The following is a 24,913-nucleotide window of genomic DNA, read 5'->3' as shown; positions in this document are numbered from 1 at the left end:
CTTTGATTTGTCTGTTAAGACTCCTACGTCAGGCCGCTCTTGGTTTAAAACTAACTAATGTATGTGTTTCAGGTCAAATATTGAATGTATTAATTCTGATGTGGGAGAGTATTGTTGCAGGTGCCTTAAAGTGTACAAGGGTCGTCCTTGTATCATGCCTGATGCTGAGGTTAGTTGTCGTTACTACTACTTTTTAAGTTGATTGATTTGTTAGTTTGAAAGAACACTATTCTTTCATCTAGGTGTCAATGAGTAATAAGTTGGTTTTTCTTTTTATCCATGTTCCTTAGCCTCGGAGTCGATCAAAATATATTTATCCTAGTAGCCTAATGGGAGTTATGAAAATAGATTAAAATCACAAACTTGATTGCTGCCATGCTTTTCTTACCTTCCATGTCAGAAAACTGAGGCAATAGAACTTGTTGGTGCCAAAAGATTATCAAACCATAAAGGGTGAGTGCTACTGGAATCTGATGTATTAAATTTGTAACAGTTCTTGAATTTTTAAATACATGTTGATAGTGCTCTGTATATTATGTTAACATTTTCTTCAAGGAGATTGTTATATAGTAAGAACATATGAGGGTTAAACTTAATGTATACAAAATATGTTCTATTCTAGTAGTAGACATCAAATTTGATAAATTATGTGGAGTTTTGTATTGAACATCTGGATATTTCAAGTTTATTCTAGGGGGGCCGGATTTCTCCTTAGTTCAAATTTTGGTTAAGTTGTACTTCCCATTTTTGAATTGATTTAAAATATCTTGCTTGCTTGCCAAAAATAAAAGTTCATGGATATTTTATGTTCTAAACATTATAACAAGATGTTCTAAAACTTAAAGGGTATGTTCTAACTAATGGTAGTCACTTTGATCACATGAGAGATGGTTTCATTATAGTTGATCCCCTTTTTTCAGTATTTCCTGTAGTCACCTACCTAACATTCCATCTTCCTATCGCACCATTGTTTTGGGTCTTATTCACATTGAGAGCTCTACACTTCACCTTACAAACCACTCGTTGATTATTTGCTTTCTTCCTGGTAGTAATTTACCAAATCCCAGGTATTATTATCAAAGCCTCAACTTCCTCATTCCTTGCATTGTGCCACTCGGGACAAAAGACCACCTTTTCCTAACTGGATATTTAAGAAATAGAGATTCCCAAGTAGAAAAAGACATACTGTATGGTTTCTTTGATATGATTGATGACTTGGTGTAACGTTTCTTCTCTCATTTGCCTGCTGGAACAGACAGATACATTTTATATAACAAAATCTTTTCCCTGGCAGATATTATTATCACTCCGACAATTGGGTATGTTTTTTTTGCTATTGTCTCCCTCTCTCATTAATGTTTTGGAGCTTGGCCAAAGATTTGTCTAATGTCAATAACAATGCACATTTGCATTGCGCATCACTTGTTTCCATATGTGAATATTAATGTCTACTACCTTTAGAACTAAATATGATTGTTGTTATGTTAGGACTCACTGGTTAATTTTTAGATAATAGGGCTTATTATTTAGAACATGCGTAATATGTCATAAGTTTTAGAGCATCTAGTATATATTTAGAACATATACGACTTTTATGTTTTAAGTCTTAGTTACTGAATTATTGCATGACAAATTAAAACTAGAGGTTTATGTGTTGAAGTCTTTGTAATTAATTGTTGGAGTAATTACTGTTTAAAACTATGTAAAAAGTGACATCATAAATTTAGAACATAAGGATTATGATTCAGAACATATGCCATGTGTTTTAGAACATAAGCCAGTATATAACTTACATCATACGTTTTAGAACATATGCCATATATTTTTTAAAACAAGAATTCCATTTTCTTAGGTAAGAAAATCACAAAAAGAAATAAGTGGGGTTTGAGATTATACCCATAAGAGAAATAGGAAGGCAGAGAAGCAGCAACAACAACCATAAGACAGATAACACAACAACATCAACGGAATAGCACCAGCAGCTCTGGCAGAGCCACGAGGAGGTGGCGCTCCGTGAGTCTAGCGGAGGAGAGGAAAGGTAGAGGAGTGAAGCAGGGGAGAGGAACAAGAACACAACGATCAACACCGATCAACCTCCAACAACATATAACAGCGGCGATGGAACACCGTCGCACCGACAACCCAAAAGGGGTGGCGCACCCACAACAGGAGAGAGAAATTTAATTAGTTAGGGTTTAAAATTTTAAATCACAATCTAATTCAATTAATTAATGGAAGGATTTAGATGGTTTACCAATTGAAGATGAGGTCTAGATGAGGGTGGTTTAGCCGCCACCATGGGCGGCGGCATCACGAAGCTTGGACGAGAGGAAGGAGATACGAGGGGAGCAGCAGCAGAATCAACACAACAACAACGAACATCCTCAGCAGCAGAATCAGCGTCGCCGGCGAGAGGGAAACGACTGGCGGCACAAGGAGCAGGAAGGAAGGAGAGGATTCGTGGTGAAGGGAGAGAGAGGAGAGGTGATGTGTGACTGCGTGAATGTGTGCGAGTGAGGGAAGGGATGAAAGGAGGGAAGGGAAGGAATTCCAAAATAATATGAATAATTCATTTAATATTTAAAATAACTCTTTTATATGGAATAATGTATTAGTAATTTAATTTAATAAATAAAATAATTTCACTGGTTCAATTGATAAAATATGAATCACAATTTACATTCACGTTCAAATAAAACAATAAAAATTTAGAATTATAAAAATCTTTATTCTTTAGTCGAGTAGATGTCTAAAATTCCAACTCGTTGTAATAAGTCGATAATTAATCTTTAAGCTGATTAATAGATAATACTAACTTAATCCAATCATTAATAAAATCTTAAATTACTATACTCATATTTGTTTCAAAACAATTTTAAGAGTGAGATTCAAAAAAATAATTATACTTAAAAGAAGATTGAGAGTTGCTTAAGAGTGTGATTAAAAACAATAATTATACTTAAAAGAAGGTTGAGAGCTGCTTAAAATATGAGTTATTACATTAATAGCTAGTTGTCGCTACATTTCTAACCAGAGGAAGGCTTTAACTCTTTAAGCACTCAAGTACTTAGAGATTCCATTGATCGAGAAACCAAAGAATGCATACCTAGTCTGCTCCGATTCAAAAATACATCAATTTCAAGCCCTCGAGTTGCACCAATCAAGGTCATTATTGGATAAATATAAATATGCCACTTGAGTACCCAAGTGTTATTTTCTAATTCTAAGCATCTTCTGCAGTCCACTTAGCAAGAAATATACTCGATTCCTACAGTGTAACAGAGTAAACATTTGTATTGGTCATAGACGACAAATAAATAAATAGCTGAATTTGGTATGTGTGCTTCTCAATTCCCTTAAAAAATAATTGCATAGGTAGATAATAAACTCGCTCAAAGATTTCGAAAAGGTTTGCATGCATAAAACTAGTAGAGCAAATTAAAGAAAATGGACGCTTAAATGCCTCGATATTTTGTCATCTACCAAAATTTGTAGCATAATAGCAAACGAGTATCTTTGAAACCTCTATTATTTTCAACATATTTAAAACAGAAACATAATCAATATATCAAGCATACATAACCAATTTCCAAAAGAAATTCAATCAGTCGACTTAGTAGAGACAAAAAAAATTACCGTACTCAAATAAAGAATGAAATGAAATAAGTTTAAGCACAAATTACAGATAATACTGACAAACTGGGAAATCCTTGTCAATTTTCACAAAATTAAACAACCATGACCAAGTTAGTGTTTCATAAACATAGAAACCAGAAAATCAAAATTAACCAAAATCAATTTAATCGGAATAACAAAAGAAAACCCTATTTTAAAAAAAATCATAGTTATTGAAGTTCAATACAAGAAAATTTGAAAAATAAACAAAATTGATGAGAAAAGTTACCTACTATTGTTGAGAATGACTTTGATCAAGTTATGACGATGAGTTTGTAATCGATGATATGAATTAATCATAGAGTTTGAGATATTTTATTTGTATTTTCTGAATTTTCTGGATGAGAGAATACATCAACAAAAATAAGCAGCGAAGGAGAAGAGATTAAATCTGGACGCGCCACAACCAGCAAGGGAGATGGGAGATGCCGGTAAGAAATTTAGGCGATATCAGTAGAAAATTGGCATTTTGAGGAGCATCAATGGAGTGGACATCACCGTGATAGAATACGAGCTAATTGATTTTCCGTTTAGATTTATTGGTTGATCTTGAAACAAGTTGTTAGAATTACGTATTTAGGCATAGTCCACAATATATTTAGTGTGGAACATAAACATGTAAAGAACTGATGCTAATTTGGACATGATCACTTTTGATAAGGACAACTTGGTTATGTGAATTGAAATACTTTGTTAATGTTTTTATTTATTTATTATTATGGCTTAAACAACACTCGCATCACAATTACACCACCACTACTAAGCTAACAGCAACACCAACAACAACAACAATAATAATAATAATAACAATTGTTATCTGATACGAAATACATACTCCCTCCATCCCTAAAAGATTACCTCATTTGACTCTTTACTATCTTTAAGAAACGGCTTAAAATGTAAATATCTCTAATTTACACGCGGACAAGTTATAAAAAAAAACTGATATTCCAAAATTAAATATTAAAACGAATCTAACAAGATTTTGCATAACTATACTATTTAATATTTTTCATAAGATAATAAAAATTCATGATTTAAGTTTTTTAAGTTTGACCAAAAAAATTACTAACGGAATAATTTTCTAAAAAGCATCTTGTACACCATCAGTCCATCACTCGTTTTTAGACACCTCGTAAATCAAACTAAAAAAAGAGGGAAACCAAAATTAAAACGGAGATTTTGAGCGGTATTTTTTCACACTGTATTGCGCCATAACAAACTGGTTAGGCGGGATAATTTGGTTGGGAGCGCCAACATCACCTCTTTGACTCTTTCATCTTCGACATGTTTCTTTTTGCCATTAATAACCATAAAAACTTTTTTCTTTCTTTTTTTTCATCAACTTTTTCCTTCATTTTTTTTTCTCATCATACTCCTAATTACCAATTCATTCAAATCAAATTACCAATTCTTCAAATTTTCCCCAAATGTTTTGCTTCAATTTTTCTCAAATTCACTCGAATTCGATTAATTAGGGATTCAATTTTCCAAATTAATTTTTTTTTCTCAATTTCGGAACGAATTCGATTAATTAGGGATTCAATTTTCCCAATTTTTATAATTTTTTTCTCAAATTGGGCTCGAGTTCGATTAATTAGGGAATCAATTTTCCCAATTATCTTCTCATTTTACTCACAAATCTTCTTTCAAACCTTGAATCAAATTATTTTTGATTCTTGAGTTTTTCCCAAATTCTAGGGTTTCTTGATGATTTTCAAGCAATTTCATGTTTGCAAGAATCTGAAAATTGGCGATAGGTTTTTGATGTTTTTTTGCGTTCTTCCTCTCTACCATTAGCGATGGCGGACCACAAAGCCCACAATTTGGGAAAATTTTCTTGATCTTGTTGTTTTCTTGATCATTACCCGCTCAAATTGATAGTTTCGGGTTGTTTTCTTGATCTTGTTGATTAATTCATTTGATTACAATTTGCTGCTTAATGATTGTTGGTGAATTTCTGGACGATTTTTCTTTTGGTTGAACATGTTATGCTTCTCTGGTTTTCTCTCAACTGAATTTAGCAAACTGGAAATGATTCTTGATGAACCTTCTCTACCGGCTAGCCTGTGTTTTTTAGCCAACTCCCTGCAGAGATAATATCTGATCCGAACAAAAAAAATAGAGTCTTGCTGCATCTTCCTACCAACAAGTAACTACACCTCATTTATTTGCTCCAATTTGGGGTTTTATATCATTTAGTTTGTTACAATCAATCAATTTCAAGTGCAATTGAATTCAAAAGTAACCAGCTTGTATTTTTCAGTCAAATTGAAATTCAGATTTTGGTCTGTTTCTCAAAATGGTTACTGCACTTAAAATTAATGGATGGCTTTGTACCTTATTATTGTTCTATTTACAATCGAAAACTCGTATATGTTTTAGATGTTACCTATATTACAGAATATTGTTAAACTCGATTTATTTGGTTGCTTCTTTGAGTTTCGTGAAATTTGTTACTGCCACTTAGTCGATTGAGTGATTGGTGAATATCTAGTGGTAATTGGGGGGGGGGGGTTACTTATCTAATTGAATGAATTATTAGTTGTTCTTTTATCCATCTTACACCTGCATCGAGTTAGAACCTATCAGGTGCCCGTTTGGGTGATAAACAAAGTTGAATTGGATTAAAAAACTTGACAGAAAATTGTTGCTTTGTTTTTGAATTGCATCTTACCTAGACATCTCTGGGATTATTTTCATATCTTTTTATATGGTCTGAACTCTGAAGTGACTTTAAAGTTCTAGCGTTTCGTTTATGAATCAGGAAAAGGCTTCCATAGGGACTGAAATAGTCTGTCATTCTTAAGAAGGCACTATAAGAAATATGCCTAGTGAAGAAACAAGTGTACAGATGAAACTTCCAACAATGTGGTACCAAGCAGGTAGTTTGATCATAGATGTCTTTTGTTTCTGTTTTTGCTTTGGTAAAAAATTGAAATAAACTGGCGTTTTTTCTTCCATAGTCAAGTACAATCTGATAGCCAACAAAAACTGTCTGGAGACCAGCAGAAGATTGTTGTTACTTTAGAATCCTTTTGAAGCAGATTATGCTTAAATTTCTAGCTTTTAGGCGTTGCATTTGTTCTGGTGGTAGGTGTAAAATGGATGTATTCACCTGGATATGATTACTGTTTACTTGTACACCTTTGATCTGAGTAGGGAAACTTGGATATTTTTGTCAAACTCTAAATCAAAGTAGGTTATATCGACTTCCACTCTGAACTTCTTCATTTGTATTGGCGTAATGCAACTCTGTGCGAATTAATATTTTTATTCGTGAATGTTGCTACTATATCGGGGATACTGGATGTGCCCTTAATGTTCTGAGCATTGAATGAAATACACTTCCCTGATTACTTCTCGCTTGAATGTCGGGTTATGATGGTCTCTGTACTGATTTAGGTTATAAGTTGGATATTATTGCTTGCATCTTTAGTCTTATTTCTTGCTCAATTATAGTCTTTATAGTTTCGTTGCAAAATTTATTTACACCATGTCAATCTGTTATTACAAAATTTACGACCTCTTTGCTAATGTTTAGCTTTCTTTGCCACAACTGTGTGTTCCTTTAAATGATAATAGTGTGTAGATTGTGTCTTTTTGTAAGTTGCTTTTGAGCAGTAAAACCCTCCTTGCTACTCTATCTTGCTTTGACCTGCTTGCACTGGTTGTATCTCTTCAAACATTTCAAATGGCTGATACAGAGTATAGGTTTCATAATTTTTTATCTATTGAGTGATGAGTTTGCTGGTCAAGTTTTCTTTTGCTTTTTTCAGAAGAGTGCTTTTGCTTGATGAGTTTGCCCACGATCATCATAGGTAGAACTACACATGTTTTCTTTTGCTTTTTTTAGAAGAGTGCTTTTGCCTTGGCATATCAGTGAGAGACAAACTGTAGTTATTAGCAGCTCCTACTCCAAAAACAAAAAAAAGGAACAATTTACAACACCTGCGCCTTTTCTTTTTATCGTATTTGGTTCTCCTTAAACATTTAGCCAATTAGGAGATACTTCGTATGCAACACTGGAAGATAACAAGACATTTCTACGAATCCAACAACAAACACTAAGAGCTATTGACAAATTCATATAGATTTTGTCATTTGAAAAATCAAAATAAATTATACCCTAGAAGATTGAGTCATATTTGGTTGTATATGTTGGACTTGCAGAACCCTGCACAAGCTCTTAGTTTGCTAAGGGGGAAGTAAATTGGTCCTACAACCACCCGTGCTTTATAGATGAATGCATGGTATATTAAACTGACCTGCTGCTATTTTTTCAGAGGTCTTGCCTTGTGGCATAATGAGTTGTTCTTTTAGCTGTTGTTATGCTGATGTTCCTGGTCTACTCAGTGCTATATGCTTCTCTAGTTCTGTTTGTTCAGTAATACCTGTTTATAACCTGAAATGTTGACTTGTGTGTTCTGTTCCAATGTTGATCATGCTGGCTGTCAACTGCTGGTTTTTTATCTGTTGTTTTTTTAAGTTGTTTAGATTTGTAGTTTTGATCAGGTCTGACCAGGTATAATCAATATATGAGGTTAGTAATTCATGAACATAACAAAGTGACAACATCTTTTCCATATTATCTTTTTGGCCATCTTTTCCATGTAATAGTTAGTTGTTATTTGTGGTTTAGAACTAACCCTGACAAACTATTCTTTTTCGCCAGCTTAACATGCAGTTAGATACACAGTAAGGTTTAAGCCCAATATTTGTTATCTCCTCGTCATGCCTAGTTGCACGACTGATTCCTATCTCATTTTTTGGCAACTAGTTCTGTTATAAAGTTAGTTTGTCAAACATATTTTATTCCATTGCTGGAGCTGATAGCAAATCATTTGAATTTGAACGTTTTAGTTGATGTTGTTAGTGTTGGAACATGAAACTTATGTTTCCTTTTTATTCTCAGAAATTCTCAATTGGTCATAATTGGAAACATAGTTGACAACTTTGAAGTCAAGTTTACCAGCCTTGCAGGATCCAAGTTACGGGGTTTTTTGTGCAATCAATTTGGCCGGTGTTCACTGTGCAAGCATCATAGAGAGGAATTTTAGTCTCCTGATTGGAATGTGTGTGTTTACGAAGGAGGAATAACACATAACATAATCACAACAGAGGAACTTATACTGATATTTGAAGATTATTTAGAACTTAAACATACAAATTTTCATTTATGATGAATGGATGTGATTTTATGGTTTCGTCTAAATGATGTCATATATTTTTTCAGGAATGAAATTACCTTTTGTTTTCATTGATTAATTTTTTTTTATAATTTTATATAATAATACTAGCATTGAAATTTTTGGCTATTAAGGTTGTTGTATGCCTCTAAAAACTAACAATGAACATGACGACGAAAATTTTCCGTCTTTAAAAACCCTTAACGATGGAATATTTCTTCGTTATAGACATTTTTTCTAGTAGTGATGGTAATATATATTTTACTAGTGCTAAAAAAAACTTTTAGGGCACTCTAAATTTCAATAATTGTTGAAAAGACTTTTATAGCTACCTAAACTTCACTAATGCAAAAAATTAACATTTTGGGGAAATCTAAATTTCTATGATTGTAAAACAATCTTTTAGAAGCAAATATAATATTACTAATGCTAACAATTAAATTTTAGGGACAACATCAATTTTAGCAATGCTAAAATGAACCTTAGAGGTAATTATAATTCATCGATACTAAAAAGAAATGTTTAGGGGCAACACAAATTTACTAATGCTAAAAAGAAGCTTTTAGAGGCAACCATTATTTCAGTAATGCTAACATGTACTTTTTAGGGACAACTATAATTTAACTGATGCTAAAATAAATGTTTTAGAGGCAACCATTATTTCATTAATGCTAAAAAGTACTTATTAGGGGCAACTAAAATTTAACTGATGCTAAAAAAATGTTTTAGAGGCAACCATGATTTCATTAATGTTAAAAAGTACTTTTTAGGGGCAACTAAAATTTAACTGATGCTAAAAAAATTGTTTTAGAGGCAACCATGAGTTCATTAATGCTAAAAGTTACTTTTTAGGGACAACTTAAATTTCATTGACGCTAAAAAATAGTTTTAGAGGCAACTATTATTTCGTTAATGCTAAAAGATACTTTTTAGGGGCAACTTAATTTTTTTTGATGCTAAAGAAACTTTTTAGGGGCAACCATTATTTTGTTAATGCTAAAAAGTACTTTTAGGGGCAGGCTAAATTTCACCGACCCTGAAAATAACTTTTAGAGGCTACCATATTTAACTAATGCTAAAAAGCACTTTTAGAGGCCATAAAAAGTGAATTGCCTCAAGGTGTTGCCTCTGTATCTAAATTTTCTTGTAGTGATAGTAGACTATCAACCCAAAATAGATCACTGACCTTTAGGTTTGGCAACAAGGTGAGGACTCCAAATATATCCATAAGGGGTATCAGGGGGAGCACCATATGAAGGTTTCATGTAGGATACAGGTCTCAACTTCAACGTTTTCTTCGTGAATTCATTAATCAGGTCTCGTATTCCAAGCCAAATCAGTGCGTCACACAACTTGGTAGGAGAGCCGAAAGCATAGGTTAACATTAATTATATAGCCTAGCAGGATACCAAATGTGCGAAGTATATACAGTAGATAGTACTGACATAGCGGAATGTAGAGAAAAAAAATAACTTACTCTTTATGCAACTGGTTGCTTAACCCGTGACAGAGGATGCGGAAATTCACTAGTGGGCCTGCAAAGAATAAGCAATTACTAAGCACTCTTAGTTTGAAGCTGGAGTTTTGACACAGGAACCCAACTCATGCGTCAAAATTCGGGACATAAAAGGGCTATAAGCCTATAAAACATCTATCATTGCAAAGATGTCTGATCCAAGTTTAAAAAACTAGAGTCAAAACAACAATTGTACTCAGGAACCCTATAAAATTGAAGATCTAACATCATGTCATGAAGGTCACAGCTACAGCAAACAAACATAGCGGACTGTAAAATCTTTTAATCGAGATAGTGGCAAACACTTAGAATAATTCTCGTTCCAAAATTCAAATGTTCATTCTCGGGTAAAGGGCGCCATAAAACCAAGATCCGTGAACTTAAGAAAATAGTGGAGAAACTAACAAGTTACTAGCTTCGGCATGTAAGAATCCAGCATTAGATTTATATCATAAGCTTACTTACGTCCAAGGCATTATAAAGAATATGTGAATCGGTACTTGAAGAGCCTCGACAACATTCTAAGCAAGAGAAAATAGACTGCATATCTAAGACTTTAGCAAAATAACGGGTACCTGAACTTCCATCATCTACTTAGACATGTATGAGTCCTACGGAATGCGATCCAACAACAAAACAATTCACTTTAATGATGGAATACAGAGTAATAAATTGATTTCCCGGAGATCTCAAGAAAAAAATTCTAAAAAGAACTACCCAAAAATTCCAGAATTCAAATCATAATAATAATAATGATACAAGTATACAACCCAATATGCTTCACGAACACCTACCAAACACAAAACACTTCAAAATGCTCTTATCACTTTTCCTATAAGGGTAGCAGTTTTCCAGTATTACTAAGCTACTTGAGTAAAAAAACAAAATGCTTAGGAAAAACAATATACAGAATCAGAGAACGCTTAAGCACAAAGGGATGCGAAAATCAAATTCATCTTTGAAATAAAGTAATCCCATTGAAATTCTAAAGAGCTGACTTCTTAAACCCCATCATTGCAAATCATCAAAATCCTAAATAGGAAAACCTTAAATATAATTCAAGAAATTGGGCCAGAAACTTAATCGAAATAGCAAACCTTGTGAGAGTTTATCTGCTTTACGGGTTACAGCTTGAATGGGATGGGCCTCTCCTTCCTTCGTCGTCCTCTTCCTTCTCTGTGGTGGTGTTACGGACCCTCTAAACCCTTGAACTATGCATTACAGACCCTCTAAACCCTCACTTGCGAACAAACCCTCTAAACCCTAAAACTGCGAATTGCGAATTGGTGTTTGCGATTTGCGAATTGATGCGAAATTGATGAATTTCAATTAGTCTCTCTCCTCTCTTGTGTTTTTAATTTCTGTTGTCATCTCTTTTTTTTTGGGAACAATTGAGCAGCTAGGGCTTGAAATTTTTGGGGAAAGGATGAGGTTTGAAATTTTGGGAAATAATGGGAGGGTAATGAGTAAAAAAGGTCACCCGCGTATATTTTATTTTCACCACCTTACATTAGCCTAGCAAGGCGTTGCATTAGACAATCTAATGCGACGGTTTATCACTACCTTTACATTAGCCCAACTTTCAGGTGTGTTATACAGGAAACCGTTGCATTAGCCCTATCTAATGCAACGGTTCTATGTGAGGTGTCGCATTAGGCTTTTCTAAACCGTCGTATTTGATTAGAAATGTAGTAGTGTTATTAAAGTATGATAAATATTTTCTTTGCTAGTTCATTTTGTAGAATCGTAAATCTTCAACTTTACTGCGTTCGGACGATAGAACTGCGATATTTCCTCGGTCGATTGGTAACTATTTTGAGAGCGATTCTCAAAGAAAAGGAGAGTGAGAGCGTATCTTGAATGCTATTTTCTTATAGTGAACTTCATGGTTGTTTTCAAACTAAAATTTGAATGGTAGACCAATTGGACCTCATATATTCAGAATACTAGGTAGTTTTGAAATAATGAAGTATTGAGTTAAAGACTCATGTATAACCAATGGTTAACAACCAATTTTCTTTTGATTTGATAATGAACTAGACTCATTGGATGCGGTCATTCTAAGTGAATAAAAGAAAGGGACTTTGTACGCATAACAAAGTAAGAAGATCAAGCAAAGAGTAAAATCTTTAGGACTATAAGAAAACGTGCTAGAAAGGATAGGAAAGGGGAACAAAAGAAATGAATTCAATATTCAATTTCTACCTAAAAGTTTGTATTAAAGAGAAACGACTTAGAAAATAAACTCCTATGGTATTAGATTACCGCTTGAGGTTCTAAACTCTTGTTAAGAACTCAAATTCCGGGAGCTAAGTCTGGTAATTGACCTACAAGTGGGTAATGAGGCAAAGTTGTGCTACATTAATTGTAGGGTCATCATGTTTGTTTTAATGTCCTTCTAAAGGCTGGAACTTAATGGTATTATGTTCCATTAATCATCATAATCAATTTCTGTTTGGACAATGGAAAGACTCACATTCAAAGTAAACAAAAACATTCGTTGAGTGTTATTTGAATGAAATGGTCATTTAAGGGTTGAGTCATATGATTGATTAATAAACAAACAAATCTCTTCACACTCAAACTTCAGAAGGTTCAAATCAAACATTTTGATTTGTGTTCCACATATCTTTGGCCATGTCATAAGACCATATCAACAAGTCAACATTCTAAGATTCCATGGCATGGATTTCTGAAAGTTGGTTAATTTAAGACACTTGTTGAACATGACATCGAAATGGACTATTGTTAGAAGAGTCTAGACAACTATGTTCATGGGCCAAAGATAGAATTTAAGACTTACCTATTTCACAAGAATTTGAGAAAATATGGCTATATTTACTCAACGTGAAATATGTGAAATGCTTCAATGCAATTCATAAAAGGGTATAAAATCAACTTGGCAAGAATTTTGGAACATCTAGGCTGGGTCAAGGTGATGTTTGCATGAGACAAGAAAGATTATCTAGTTTGTTTATATGGCATTATAACAATCGAAACTCCATAAGAATATGGTATGACCAAATGGAGAAATCGAAATCTATTTCGATTAACGATAATCACGACTATTTTCCTATATAGTTTCTAAATGATACTCTCAAGTGACTATCACACTAAACAAGGTTGTCAAAAGCTAAGGATAAGATGTCATAAGGATTGAACTTCGGTTCAGTACATCTTTTCAGTACATATATATCTAGGGTTGTCAAACCCAGTGGGAGTTAGTGTTTACATCAAACAAACTCAAGAATAGATATATGTTTCTTTATGAGCGACTCATAGAAACAAAAGGTATTGATTCTACCACAAATCTGAGAACATATGGTTGTTGCTTAAGATAATTTCTTTTAGGAAACCATCATATTTCCAAAAAGGCAAGTGGGAGAAAAATGACCTCGAATGGACTTCGAGTCAAGCAACAAACAAATATAGGATACTTTGGAGTCTTTGGAAAAGCTCCGTACTTAGAAGCCTTTGGAAGAGCTTCAGGAAAACTTTAGAAGTGCTTCAAGAGAATCCTAATACTCAAAGGACTTGAGTAATGTGTTTATAGACACTAACGTTTGATGTTCAATACCTAGGTAAATCGTATAAGGAATAGAATTCAACTAAGATAGATACATAGATATCTTGAGGAATGAAAACTATGAAGACTTTGGAAAGTGCTTCAAGAACATACGACTTACAAGTTAGCTACGACGAATTAAAAATTCCCAAGTATGGTTTGAAGCCATCAGAAACATAAGTATGGTTCGAGGCCATACAAAATGATTTGAGGCCATTTTATCCGAAATATCTTCATCTTAAAGAATCAAATCTATGATTTGGTTGATTTTCATAAAGGGTTCACTCCTATTAGTTGCAAACATGTTTTCTAAACATACAACGTCGTTTTGCATAAAGGGTTTACTCCCATTGGTTGCAAACATGTTTTCAAAACATACAAATATGATATTGTATACACATACAAAAGAGAAGCTAGATTGGTGGTTAAAGATTGTTAACAACTTCACGACGTTGATAATGTTGAAATCTTTTTCACCAAGTCGGAATGCTTGAACTATTTTGGATAAATCTAGCAATAATTGCATATGGCAATATGGCAATTGAAAACGAAACACCTTATTCAATTGGACTTGTAGAAAGGAATTGTGTACATCACACAATGTAAAAGTTGTGGATGCTAGATAAAAGAGCAAGCTTAAGAAATCTATTCGTAGATTAAAGAATGCAAGTGGGAATTTGACCATATTTGTCTAAAAGGCTATTGAGCAATCATAGCTTTATGAAAATATGGATCATCTTATAGATGAGGAGATTAGTGGGAGCTAGGTAAAGTTTATTGGTTCTATATATGAGATACATATCTCTCTAGCTATTGAAAATGACATTCAAATTCTAAATGGTTAGATTTGACAGTATTTGTCAATATTAGAACCATGGCGAAACTTAGAACATACTGGGTTAAAGATCTATTGGATAGGATCTAAAGCGTTGTTTGGATTCTGTAAAAGTAATTACTAAATCAAACACAATGGAGAGACTCAAAAGAGACTCTCAACCCATATGAGTAAGTCTAAGTTATGAATGCCTTAACTAAGTATAAAGCTAGGCTGTTATCACTAGAGTTAAGCATGAAGAACCTTGAAGAGGTGCCTTCACCTTATATCACATGACAATGCCAAGATTTTAGCAAGATTCAGTTTCTCTTGAAACAAAATGAAGCTAAAAGTTACATGGATGGATTTTAAAATGCGAATGGTTTTTGCATTAAAATCAATCATGTATAATGTGATATATAGATCGCCAAGATAACTCGTGAACATTGGATCGTGACACGTTTATACCAATCTCTATTGATCTGGATCAAAGATCATTGGAACAGTATCAAGAACATCCAATACATTTGGATATGTAGGATGAGCACTTGATAAGAGGAAGTGAAGATAACTAAAGTTTTGATGCTACATGCATTTGCCTAAGCAAAAGTTGAATCTTATTGTTAGGAAAACCACAAACATACACGGGCAATTAGGCGTCGTGATTAAAAGGTGGTAACATAGGTTCTAAACCATATGAGATGCATGGGAAAAAGAATCAATGAATAGTTTCCAAGTTCTCAGTTGAAAGATGTATCTCCCACATCTATGTGAACTGGTTGGCGCATTCCAAAAGGAAGCATCATTTGAAATTCTACATAATTGAAATGAATTTATTGTTGCCTAAGAAGCAATGAAAGGGAATTGTTTTTAGTGGGAGTTCTTCAATGAACTCAGGTTGATCACAAGTCTGCTACCTGGATGATTTTCTATTTTAGATATGATTATCATTCTAATTACAGCAACAAAAGACTAGATCATTCTAGAAACATATTCAAAGATCTTTTCATCTTACATCGAAAGGCTTTCGATAGAAAAGATGCTAAGGATAGCAAAGTATGATAAACTAAACCTCTTCATTGAATGATACACAACATTCATATGCAGATATGGAATCAAGTTTAAGTTTCATGAATGTTTTATGTATTGGGTGAAAGGCCTATATCTGTAAAACATTGAATGCTTGATTTTGGGTTAGAGTCCCACAAATTGGTAAGCATTTGGTTTAAACATTATCATTTATGAAATTATATTTCATAGTTCATTTAATGTTGGTTTAGTATTAAATGATAAGTCCATGTGATTCAAATCATTCAAATGGGATGTCAAGATGGATTCTTCGACAAAGAAACACCCATAAGTGAACTTGAATATTGAAGTCACAAAGGATCCCTAATCCAGGTCATTGAAAGGTGGACGACTAATGAATAATGAAGATTAGATTACAAGTAGATCACTTAGTTCTGTTTCTTGAACTAGAGTGACTGGATGTCAGAATCTTTTGCATAGATACTTATTGGATCTTGTATCGGATTGACCATGAGAACACTTTAAGAGATTAAAGTCATGTCATAGGTAGTTCTTATTAATGGTTATTAGAAACCGTTCCTCAGAACATGAGCGATTATGTCTGCTCGTTTGAGAATTAGTTTTCTTTGATTCTCGCTAAACGTCGCACCGTAAAAGGAGGCTATAAAAGCAGTTATTGGGCGTACTATGAATCAAAGTGAGTGTTCATAGATTGCAAGAATGGATTAAACTCCTATCCTTGATAGGATATGGTGTTGTTGTGTAACAAGGCCTCTCGGAGAGTTAGATACTGTAAAATGCATGGCCGTGCTCAGAATGGTTAAGGCTTAACCTTCTGCAAAAGTTTAACAGTTGAGCTCTGTAATCCGAGAAACACTTCAGGACCTAATAAGGATGGCCTTGATCTTACCTTATGTTCAGTAAGTAACACTAAGTGACAAAGGAATGTGAATGCACACTTGTCTGAATGACAAGTGGGAGACTGAAGGAAATATGTCCTTCACCCAAGGTGCATTAAGTCTAATACCAAGGTTCAGATTAATTGCGAACAATTAATTCAGTGAGATCAATTGATCGGAACAGCTAGCTGGAGCAATGCTTCCGATCAGTAGTTCTAATGAATATTAAACTCACAGCTTACTCTTGACTGAACCTACAAGGTCACACCAATGACACGTAATAGATCACCAGATTAAATGAATCGGAAATTCATTTAATAGATTTTCGGGAATTAGTTGGAAAACGTATTATACGATACGACCTTGCATCGAAATCTTATATCGTATCGCGAATATTCGTAAGCTAGGTGAAACGAATAAATCGTATCGTATGACGGTGATTCGTCGTATACGAAACGATAAATAATATTCGGAACGATATTAAGTCGAGACTACGAAGAGCGGCCCACGAGCCGAGTGCAAGAGGCACTCAAGGCCCATGGGCGCGCTTGGCGTGCAAGCAAAGCCTCAACAACACGGCAGCGCTTGCCCATGGCCGAGCGAGCTGTGCGTGTGTGCGCGCGGGCCGAAGCAGCGACACAGCAACAGCAGCGCGGCCCATGGCCCAGCTGGCTGTGCTCGTCTTGCGTGGGCTTGCTGGCCGGCCTTGCCCCTTGTGGCTTTGTCGGTTATTAAGGTTATGTTAATAGCCTTCTAACCCTTTTTCCAACACATTCATTTCATTCATACTCAAACCCTAGAGTCACAGAGAACCCTAATGCTCTCTGTGCATCCAAAGTGAGTTCTTCCCAAAAAGCAAAGTATCTTGATCGATTGTCTAAGCTACGATAATCAAGACGAATATGATCGTGTCGGTAAACCAAGTAGAGGAACGACAAGTGGAGTTCTAAGTTCGTGTTCGTTGACAATTTGTGGAAAACACGCTCCAAACGTAAATATGCTTAATATGTGCTTTATACATGCTTCCTGGCTTTGGGGGTTGTTTCCGCACATGTTATTATGTTTAACTGTATTTCCCTACAGTGGTATCATGAGCCTTATGTATTCAAAGCGTATTTTAGCATGATTTATTTTTTTTTGCATCTGTCGAAAATTTGGGATTTTTTGTTGAATTTTCGGAATTATTATGAATTATTGGATGAATTGCGTAATAAGCTGTTCCGAAATCAAAAAGATTCGTTTTTTCGGTTTTTAAAACCCTAATCTGATTGAAAACGATTTTCTAAGATCAAATCATGGGAACGGAATTGCAAAAACAGGCCTCGAAGTGTCGTGTTTTGGGCGTTTTTATTAATTTTTTAATAAAAATTAAAAGTGTCGGACAGTAATTCAATTAAAAGGTCAACCTAAACTACTCGGAATTGTTTGAAATTTTGATACAATGTTTCTGGGTATATTCTTGATCTATGGTAAAATTTTCAGATTTTTCCGATAAGTATAAGCCCTAATTTTTCCTTTCCCCTATTCGTAAAATTTAGAACCCTAATTGATTTTTAAATAATTTTGGTTTAATAATTCGGTTAATTGGGAAAGGCAATATAATTTCATGGGTCAGTGGAAAATTTTAAAAATAATTGGATTAAATTTTTGAATGATTTCGTTAATTTTAATCGCACTTAAACCTAATTATTAAAATCTGAAATTTAAATGTTAAAGAACGATTTAAAGTTTTGGATTTTATTATTTAAAAGTTCAAAATTTTCAAGTTGATTCGTTCGTTCTTATTAATTTGAATAATGTTAGCCTTGATTTAATAATTACACGAAATTGGATTGTCGTTAAAGTTTATTAAATCGTTAAAAATCGTTGTTTTTCGAAAATAAAAATTGTAACCTTTTGAAAAATAATATTAATGCAAGTTCGTGAAATTAAATTTATTTTTAATTGAGTTGGTCCGTAGGCACGAACCAAAGGCATGAACACGATGTGTGGTGGACGTATGGCTCGACGAGCCATGCGGGCTGTTGTACGAGAGCCGAGCCGCAGCGACACGGGCAGCAGCAAGCGAGCTGCGTGGCTCGTGCGCGCTGGGCGAGGAAAGGGCAAGCAATGCTTGCGGGTGCTGCGACTAAGCAAGGCGCAAGGCCTGCGACGTCCAGCGGATCGATGGCACGACGACGAGCGCGCAGGGCAGCGACGAGCTGAAGGCACGTGCGCGCGCCAGGCTGCGGGGTGTGCGAGCTTGCTCGTGCGCCTCGTAGGCCACACGCAAGGGCAATGGGCTGGGCGCAAGCCTAGCCCAACTATGCACTTGGACTTTTTTCGTTGAAAATTATTTATTTCGTTGGGCTTCGCATATTTGCATTAATTTGGGCTAACGGGATATTTAATATAATATTTTATTTGCATGGGCCGGGCCGCGAGTTTTAATTTATTATTTCATAATTAATTATCCGGAATAATTATTGGTTTGAGTGGGAGCCACTAAATGAAATTAAAATGAAATAATTATTTTTTAATTATTTTCGTAGGTCGCATTATTTTAATTAAATTCAATTTTAATTAGAATAAAGTGTAAGGATTAATGATTTGGAAATTGATTAATCTTTTAGGACGCGTTTATGTGAACGTGAATTTTAATTAATTCACGTAAATACTTGCACATTTACATGGGCCATTCTTTTTCGCACACGAATGGGTGAATGCATAGAATATGTATATTTTATGTAATGCAGGTACTCTAAGTGACTAGTATGGCCATTTAGGATAGTTAAATACGGTCTGCGTACCGTTCTATCTTTGAATGTAAAGTTTTAAATATGGTCTGCGTACCATGGAAATTTTGATGTAATTTATTATTTTCAAGTATTTCTAAGTTTAGAACTTTAAGTTAGCATTTGAACGAAGATTCAAGACGATGCCAAGCTAACAAGGAGGTGATGAAGATTGGATGCTTCAAGACAAGATGTTTTGGGCCATACTAGATCACCATTTATTTATGCACTTTGATATATATATATATTATGCTTGAATGTATGAATGTATGTATTCTTTGCATGAATAGGTTGTTTCCTATGACTCGAGTAGATTAAGTTCACTAAATAATCGAACCAAAATAGAAACAACTAGGTCAAAAGTAATATTGAGTTTAAAGATTGCCTTCCAAATCAAGCACTTACAAAAATCTAAGGATCTAAGATAGTAGGTTTGCGCCAAAGCGAGGTGCTATTTTAGTTGACTTAGGTGGTAAGGCGTCCCAAAGGAGCACGTTGATTGTGGTTTCAACTCAAACAACAATGGTATTATGTTGTGGCAATGGGATAAATTATGGTATTAATTTATTAACCAAGAGTAACTTGGAGATTACTAGAAATAGGTATTGCTTACCTAGAATCTTAAAATACTTAAGACATGCCAAAGCTGCTTAAGGATTTAGGACTTTTAGGGTCTTGGAATCGATTCATTCATTTTTGGACCATGTTTTATTTTTTGCTTGAATGAAATGTTTAATAGCTTTGATGATTGCGTGAATGCTTTTATTTCAAGTTACACTACTACATTTCTTATCAGATGCAAAGCCTAAGTTGCATTAGGCATCAAAATCCGTCGCATTAGACCTAATGCGACGACAAATGACCATTGCATCCGGTGGCGTTGCATTAGGCCTAATGCGACGATTTGTGACCTAATGCAACGGGAAATTAATACCGTCGCATTAGATAAACATCTAATGCGACGGTCCTTAGATGGGGTGTCGCATTAGATCTTTAGCTAATGCGACGGTTATTTAAGCTAATGCGACGGTTATTTTAGCTAATGCGACGGTTATTTTAGCTAATGCGACGGATATCTATGTTGGCTTAAAGAAATAATGCAACGCGTTTTAGCCTAATGCAACTGTAATTTATTATCAAAATAAATCTGTTGAGCACCTAATGCAACGGGTTCATTTATTCATAATAATAAATAATAATAATAATTAAAATTAAAATTAGTTTTCTATATTAAGAAAGGATGTCAATAATAAAAGATTTTCATTGACTTAAAGAGTAATATTACAATATTAGTGCCCATAGGACACATGCATTACAAAACAGTTGTTCACTAATTAATTTAGTGTTTTTAATGACAAAAATGCATAAAATTAAAAGCCACATAAACAAATTCAAAATTACTAGAAATCACAAAATGACTCAAAAACAAAAAAGAGCCTCCACCGTGTCATTGCTAGATCTACATTAATTTCTTCTCCATTTAGCTCACCATGCTCCTGCAAGTTTAAATCACGAATGGGCACAAGTTAGAGATGATGCACTAGCTAAAACACGATACATTAAATAATTTTATAAACTTCATGTTTATTCAAATAAAGCATGAAATTTCACAAAAAAGTAAGCAATACCTAGATACAACTATGTGGTTGATCTTCCTTTCCTTTTATTCAATTCATCTTGTAAAATTTAAGCCTGCCACTAACTAGTACCAAACAAGTTATTAAATCGTTAGTAATCTTTGATAACAATATGATAAGAGATCATTAGATTGAACCAAAAACTAAAAAATTATGAAACTAAACACAAAAGAAATTAGCTAACAATCAAAACCTACCTTTAACTCGCTCCAAAAAACATGTGGTTAACATATCAGTGGATTCTAATTAACATAGCAGAAGAATCAAAGTAAAAGTTAATGATCATGCAATGTAAATACAACAAGCTGGAGAAAGACAAAGGTTGCCAACATGCTATTAAGAGATAAGGTTCCATAAAGGTTAAGGCCATACCAAAAAAAAAACCAACAAAATAAGCAAACATTTTGCCCAACTGTAGAATCTAAAACTCACTCCTACAAATTCGACATTAGCCATATCCTAGACTACCACCTTCAAAAATCAATGACTATCACTATAATTTTTATCAGACAACAGATAGGAGAATCTAATAAAAGAAAGAAGAAAAGTTAATCAGTGAATAATAAATCTACTTCAGCCAGCTTATAGATAAGAAACACAATAGTTGACCATGTTAGTTACCACCGTATGGCCACATAGTCACATACCGTAGTAATGTCCTAGTCCTGGCGAGCTTAGCCTCACACTGACTCTTGGAACAGACAAAGTAATCGAGACTCTCAAAGACCATAAGCTTTCGAACAAAAAACAAAACTAACCTATTACGGATCCCAGTATCCCACCAAGGAAAAAAAAACACAAGTTACCCTAACCTTAGCTAGTGGAAGCCAATATACCGATATTGTTATATTCACTTTCTCAAGATTCTCATCAATCACATTGAAATGCAAAATTCAATATCTCAACTATCTAACCAACAGTAGTGGAATGCACTATTCATCCTTCAATTATTCCATAACTATTCTTAATCAAATCTAATCAGATCGGTGTCCAAAATATGTTTCTAATTTGTGTCATGTTCATTCAGTGATTAAGGAGCATGACCCATTCACCTAATGAGCAGAGTATGAGCTGGTCAGTATTAGATAGGCATCTCAAATATCGTTCCATATGCATACCAGATAGCACTTCCTACATTACACTGACTATGATGTAGTTCCTAGTTTTAATTTGCCACCAATTGAAACCAATTCAGTCGACACCAAAGAGAACATAATAACCAATTGAAGTATAGAAACTGAACAGATTCATCAGTTATTTTTTAAAGCACACAACTGAAAAAACACAAACATCTTAGTATCTTACAATTGCCAAGACCACCCCATCCTTTATTGATGATTCCTCTTTGCCCAGTGAGTTCCAGAGCTTGTACAATTATCTTGGTCATCTTCTCAGGTTCTTGGACAGGCTGGTAAGGAAAACTACAAGGATTAGTTTGGGAGAATGGAAATAGAAATGGACAGATAATATGAGTGCCGTTAAAAGTGAAAAATTAAAGAAAATAAACAAGTGTACATAATTAAGCATGTTGAAACCTTGATTACATCTTTAGAGGGTTCAAAGAAACATAGTGGTTCAAAAGGATCTATGTAAAAAGAAATTTTGATATACCCAACATCTTGTCTTGAATAAATGTACAAAAAAGTTACTTAGTACTTACCAGGCTGCCAAATCCAATATATATTGGCTTTTGACCCTTTCCAAGCCATTCCACGAGATCTTTGGGAGGTTCATAAGTTGAAGCCAGGTCAAGGAAACAGAAACCAACTACGTCAATTTTGGGTCCCCAATCTGCAAGGAAATAAAGCATAAACATTACAAATAATATAAAGGTACGAGAAAACACAGCTCTCCTAGCATAATAATGCCTAGTACCACTAAGAAGGCTCCCTCCCACATAAGACAGGAGTCCCAGGGGAGAAGAAGTCTACAATAGAACCCTATAGAAAAAAGTGATGATACACAAACCTAAAAGATACAGACCCCCACATTCTTAGATTAATGTCCAAGTCAAAATTCAAGTGTATAATGTAAGTCATTCTCCTGTAGGTACAGATTTTGCCAGAAATTACCAACCAGGTAGCAAAAATTACAATTGTCTACTTATGGAAGTAAAAGTGTCCATGAGACTGGAAAAATCATGTTTTCAACTAAAAGAAACAGACTAGAGAAAAGGCCATTAAAATTAAATTCTGCTAGCTGAAGAAGAAGTTTGTTTTAGGTTTATGGTTGTAGGGGAAAAGAAAAACTGAAACCCACAACCAAGAACTAGGGGAAGGATCATCTCGCCACTAGATTAGTATATATGATAAAATGAAGAGCATATCAATAAGAACCAAAACGTATAATACTTTGTCCCTTGATTTTCTCCATTTACCTGAGTTGGCTCAAAAATTCTTCACTTCTATGACTCTATCTTACTTTTATTTCTCCGCCATATCATACCTTTTTGTCTGCATACAATACTTTCTTTTTCCATTTCTTTTTCTCTCTACCAGCTTCCAAAAATAATCTACTTTCCAAAAATAAAAATAAAAATAAAAATAAATCTACTTTCATTACTACACTTGATTTCCATACCAAACCCAAACGTTAAAAAAGTAAATGGATGGAGAGTATTGAACAACATATATTTGTAAGAGACACCTATAAACCATTTTCTTTTCTATTTTTAAATGATTAAGGAGTAGATAGTAGACTATCAACCCAAAACAGATCACTGACCTTTAGGTTTGGCAACAAGGTGAGAACTCCAAATATATCCATAAGGGGTATCAGGGGGAGCACCATATGAAGGTTTTAAGTAGGTTACAGGTCTCAACTTCAACGTTTTCTTCCTGAATTCATTAATCAGGTCCCGTATTCCAAGCCAAATCAGTGTGTCAACAACTTGGTAGGAGAGCTGAAAGCATAGGTTAACATTAATTATATAGCCTAGCAGGATACCAAATGTGCGAAGTATATACAGTAGATAGTACTGACATAGCGGAATGTCGAGCAAAAAAAAATAACTTACTCTGTATGCAACTGGTTGCTTAACCCGTGACAGAGGATGCGGAAATTCACTAGTGGGCCTGCAAAGAATAAGCAATTACTAAGTACTCTTAGTTTGAAGCTGGAGTTTTAACACAGGAACCCAACTCATGCGTCAAAATTCAGGACATAAAAGGGCTATAAGCCTATAAAACATCTATCATTGCAAAGATGTCTGATCCAAGTTTAAAAAACTAGAGTCAAAACAACAATTGTACTCAGGAACCCTATAAAATTGAAGATCTAACATCATATCATGAAGGTCACAGATACAGCAAACAAACATAGCGGACTGTAAAATCTTTTAATCGAGATAGTGGCAAACACTTAGAATAATTCTCGTTCCAAAATTCAAATGTTCATTCTCGGGCAAAGGGCACCATAAAACCAAGATCCATGAACTTAAGAAAATAGTGGAGAAACTAACAAGTTACTAGCTTCGGCATGTAAGAATCCAGCATTAGATTTATATCATAAGCTTACTTACGTCCAAGGCATTGTAAAGAATATGTGAATCGGTACTTGAAGAGCCTCGGCAACATTCTAAGCAAGAGAAAATAGACTGCATATCTAAGACTTTAGCAAAATAACGGGTACCTGAACTTCCATCATCTACTTAGACAGGTATGAGTCCTACGGAATGCGATCCAACAACAAAACAATTCACTTTAATGATGGAATACAGAGTAATAAATTGATTTCCCGGAGATGTCAAGAAAAAAAAAATCTAAAAAGAACTACCCAAAAATTCCAGAATTCAAATCATAATAATAATAATGATA

General features: G+C 34.3%; 1 protein-coding gene and 1 long non-coding RNA gene across 23 annotated transcripts in view; one reads left to right on the top strand and one right to left on the bottom strand.

Annotated features, from left to right (window-relative positions):
- LOC110791801 (sterol 3-beta-glucosyltransferase UGT80A2) overlaps positions 1–24,659 on the bottom strand; it is a 39,460-nt gene extending 14,801 nt beyond the window's left edge. For 20 of the 22 annotated variants that reach the window (XR_008919769.1, XR_008919765.1, XR_008919759.1 and 17 more), the window contains exons 1-5: positions 11,478–11,828; positions 10,342–10,399; positions 10,051–10,216; positions 2,255–3,268; positions 1,897–2,094 (exon numbers count right to left, since the gene is read on the bottom strand). Coding sequence is in view for 1 of the 22 variants with exons in the window: in XM_056827622.1 (XP_056683600.1) it covers positions 22,404–22,506; positions 22,759–22,889; positions 23,823–24,000; positions 24,115–24,172; positions 24,619–24,629 (481 nt within the window). In the remaining 21 variants the exon portion in view is untranslated. Of the gene's footprint in view, positions 1–1,896; positions 2,095–2,254; positions 3,269–10,050; positions 10,217–10,341; positions 10,400–11,477; positions 11,829–22,403; positions 22,507–22,758; positions 22,890–23,822; positions 24,001–24,114; positions 24,173–24,618 lie in introns of those variants that run through there. The other 2 variants (XM_056827622.1, XR_008919753.1) reach the window with 2 other exon arrangements.
- LOC130459981 (uncharacterized) lies at positions 968–8,726 on the top strand. The gene is made up of 3 exons (XR_008919772.1): positions 968–1,319; positions 6,443–6,560; positions 8,591–8,726. It is a non-coding gene; the product is annotated as an uncharacterized lncRNA (long non-coding RNA).
- Positions 24,660–24,913: the final 254 nt, after the last annotated feature.

Source organism: Spinacia oleracea, chromosome 4, assembly GCF_020520425.1.
Source record: "Spinacia oleracea cultivar Varoflay chromosome 4, BTI_SOV_V1, whole genome shotgun sequence".
Classification (NCBI taxonomy): Eukaryota; Viridiplantae; Streptophyta; class Magnoliopsida; order Caryophyllales; family Amaranthaceae; genus Spinacia; species Spinacia oleracea.
The sequence above is the reverse complement of the archived record's forward strand: the minus strand, read 5'-3'. Positions and strand labels throughout refer to the sequence as shown.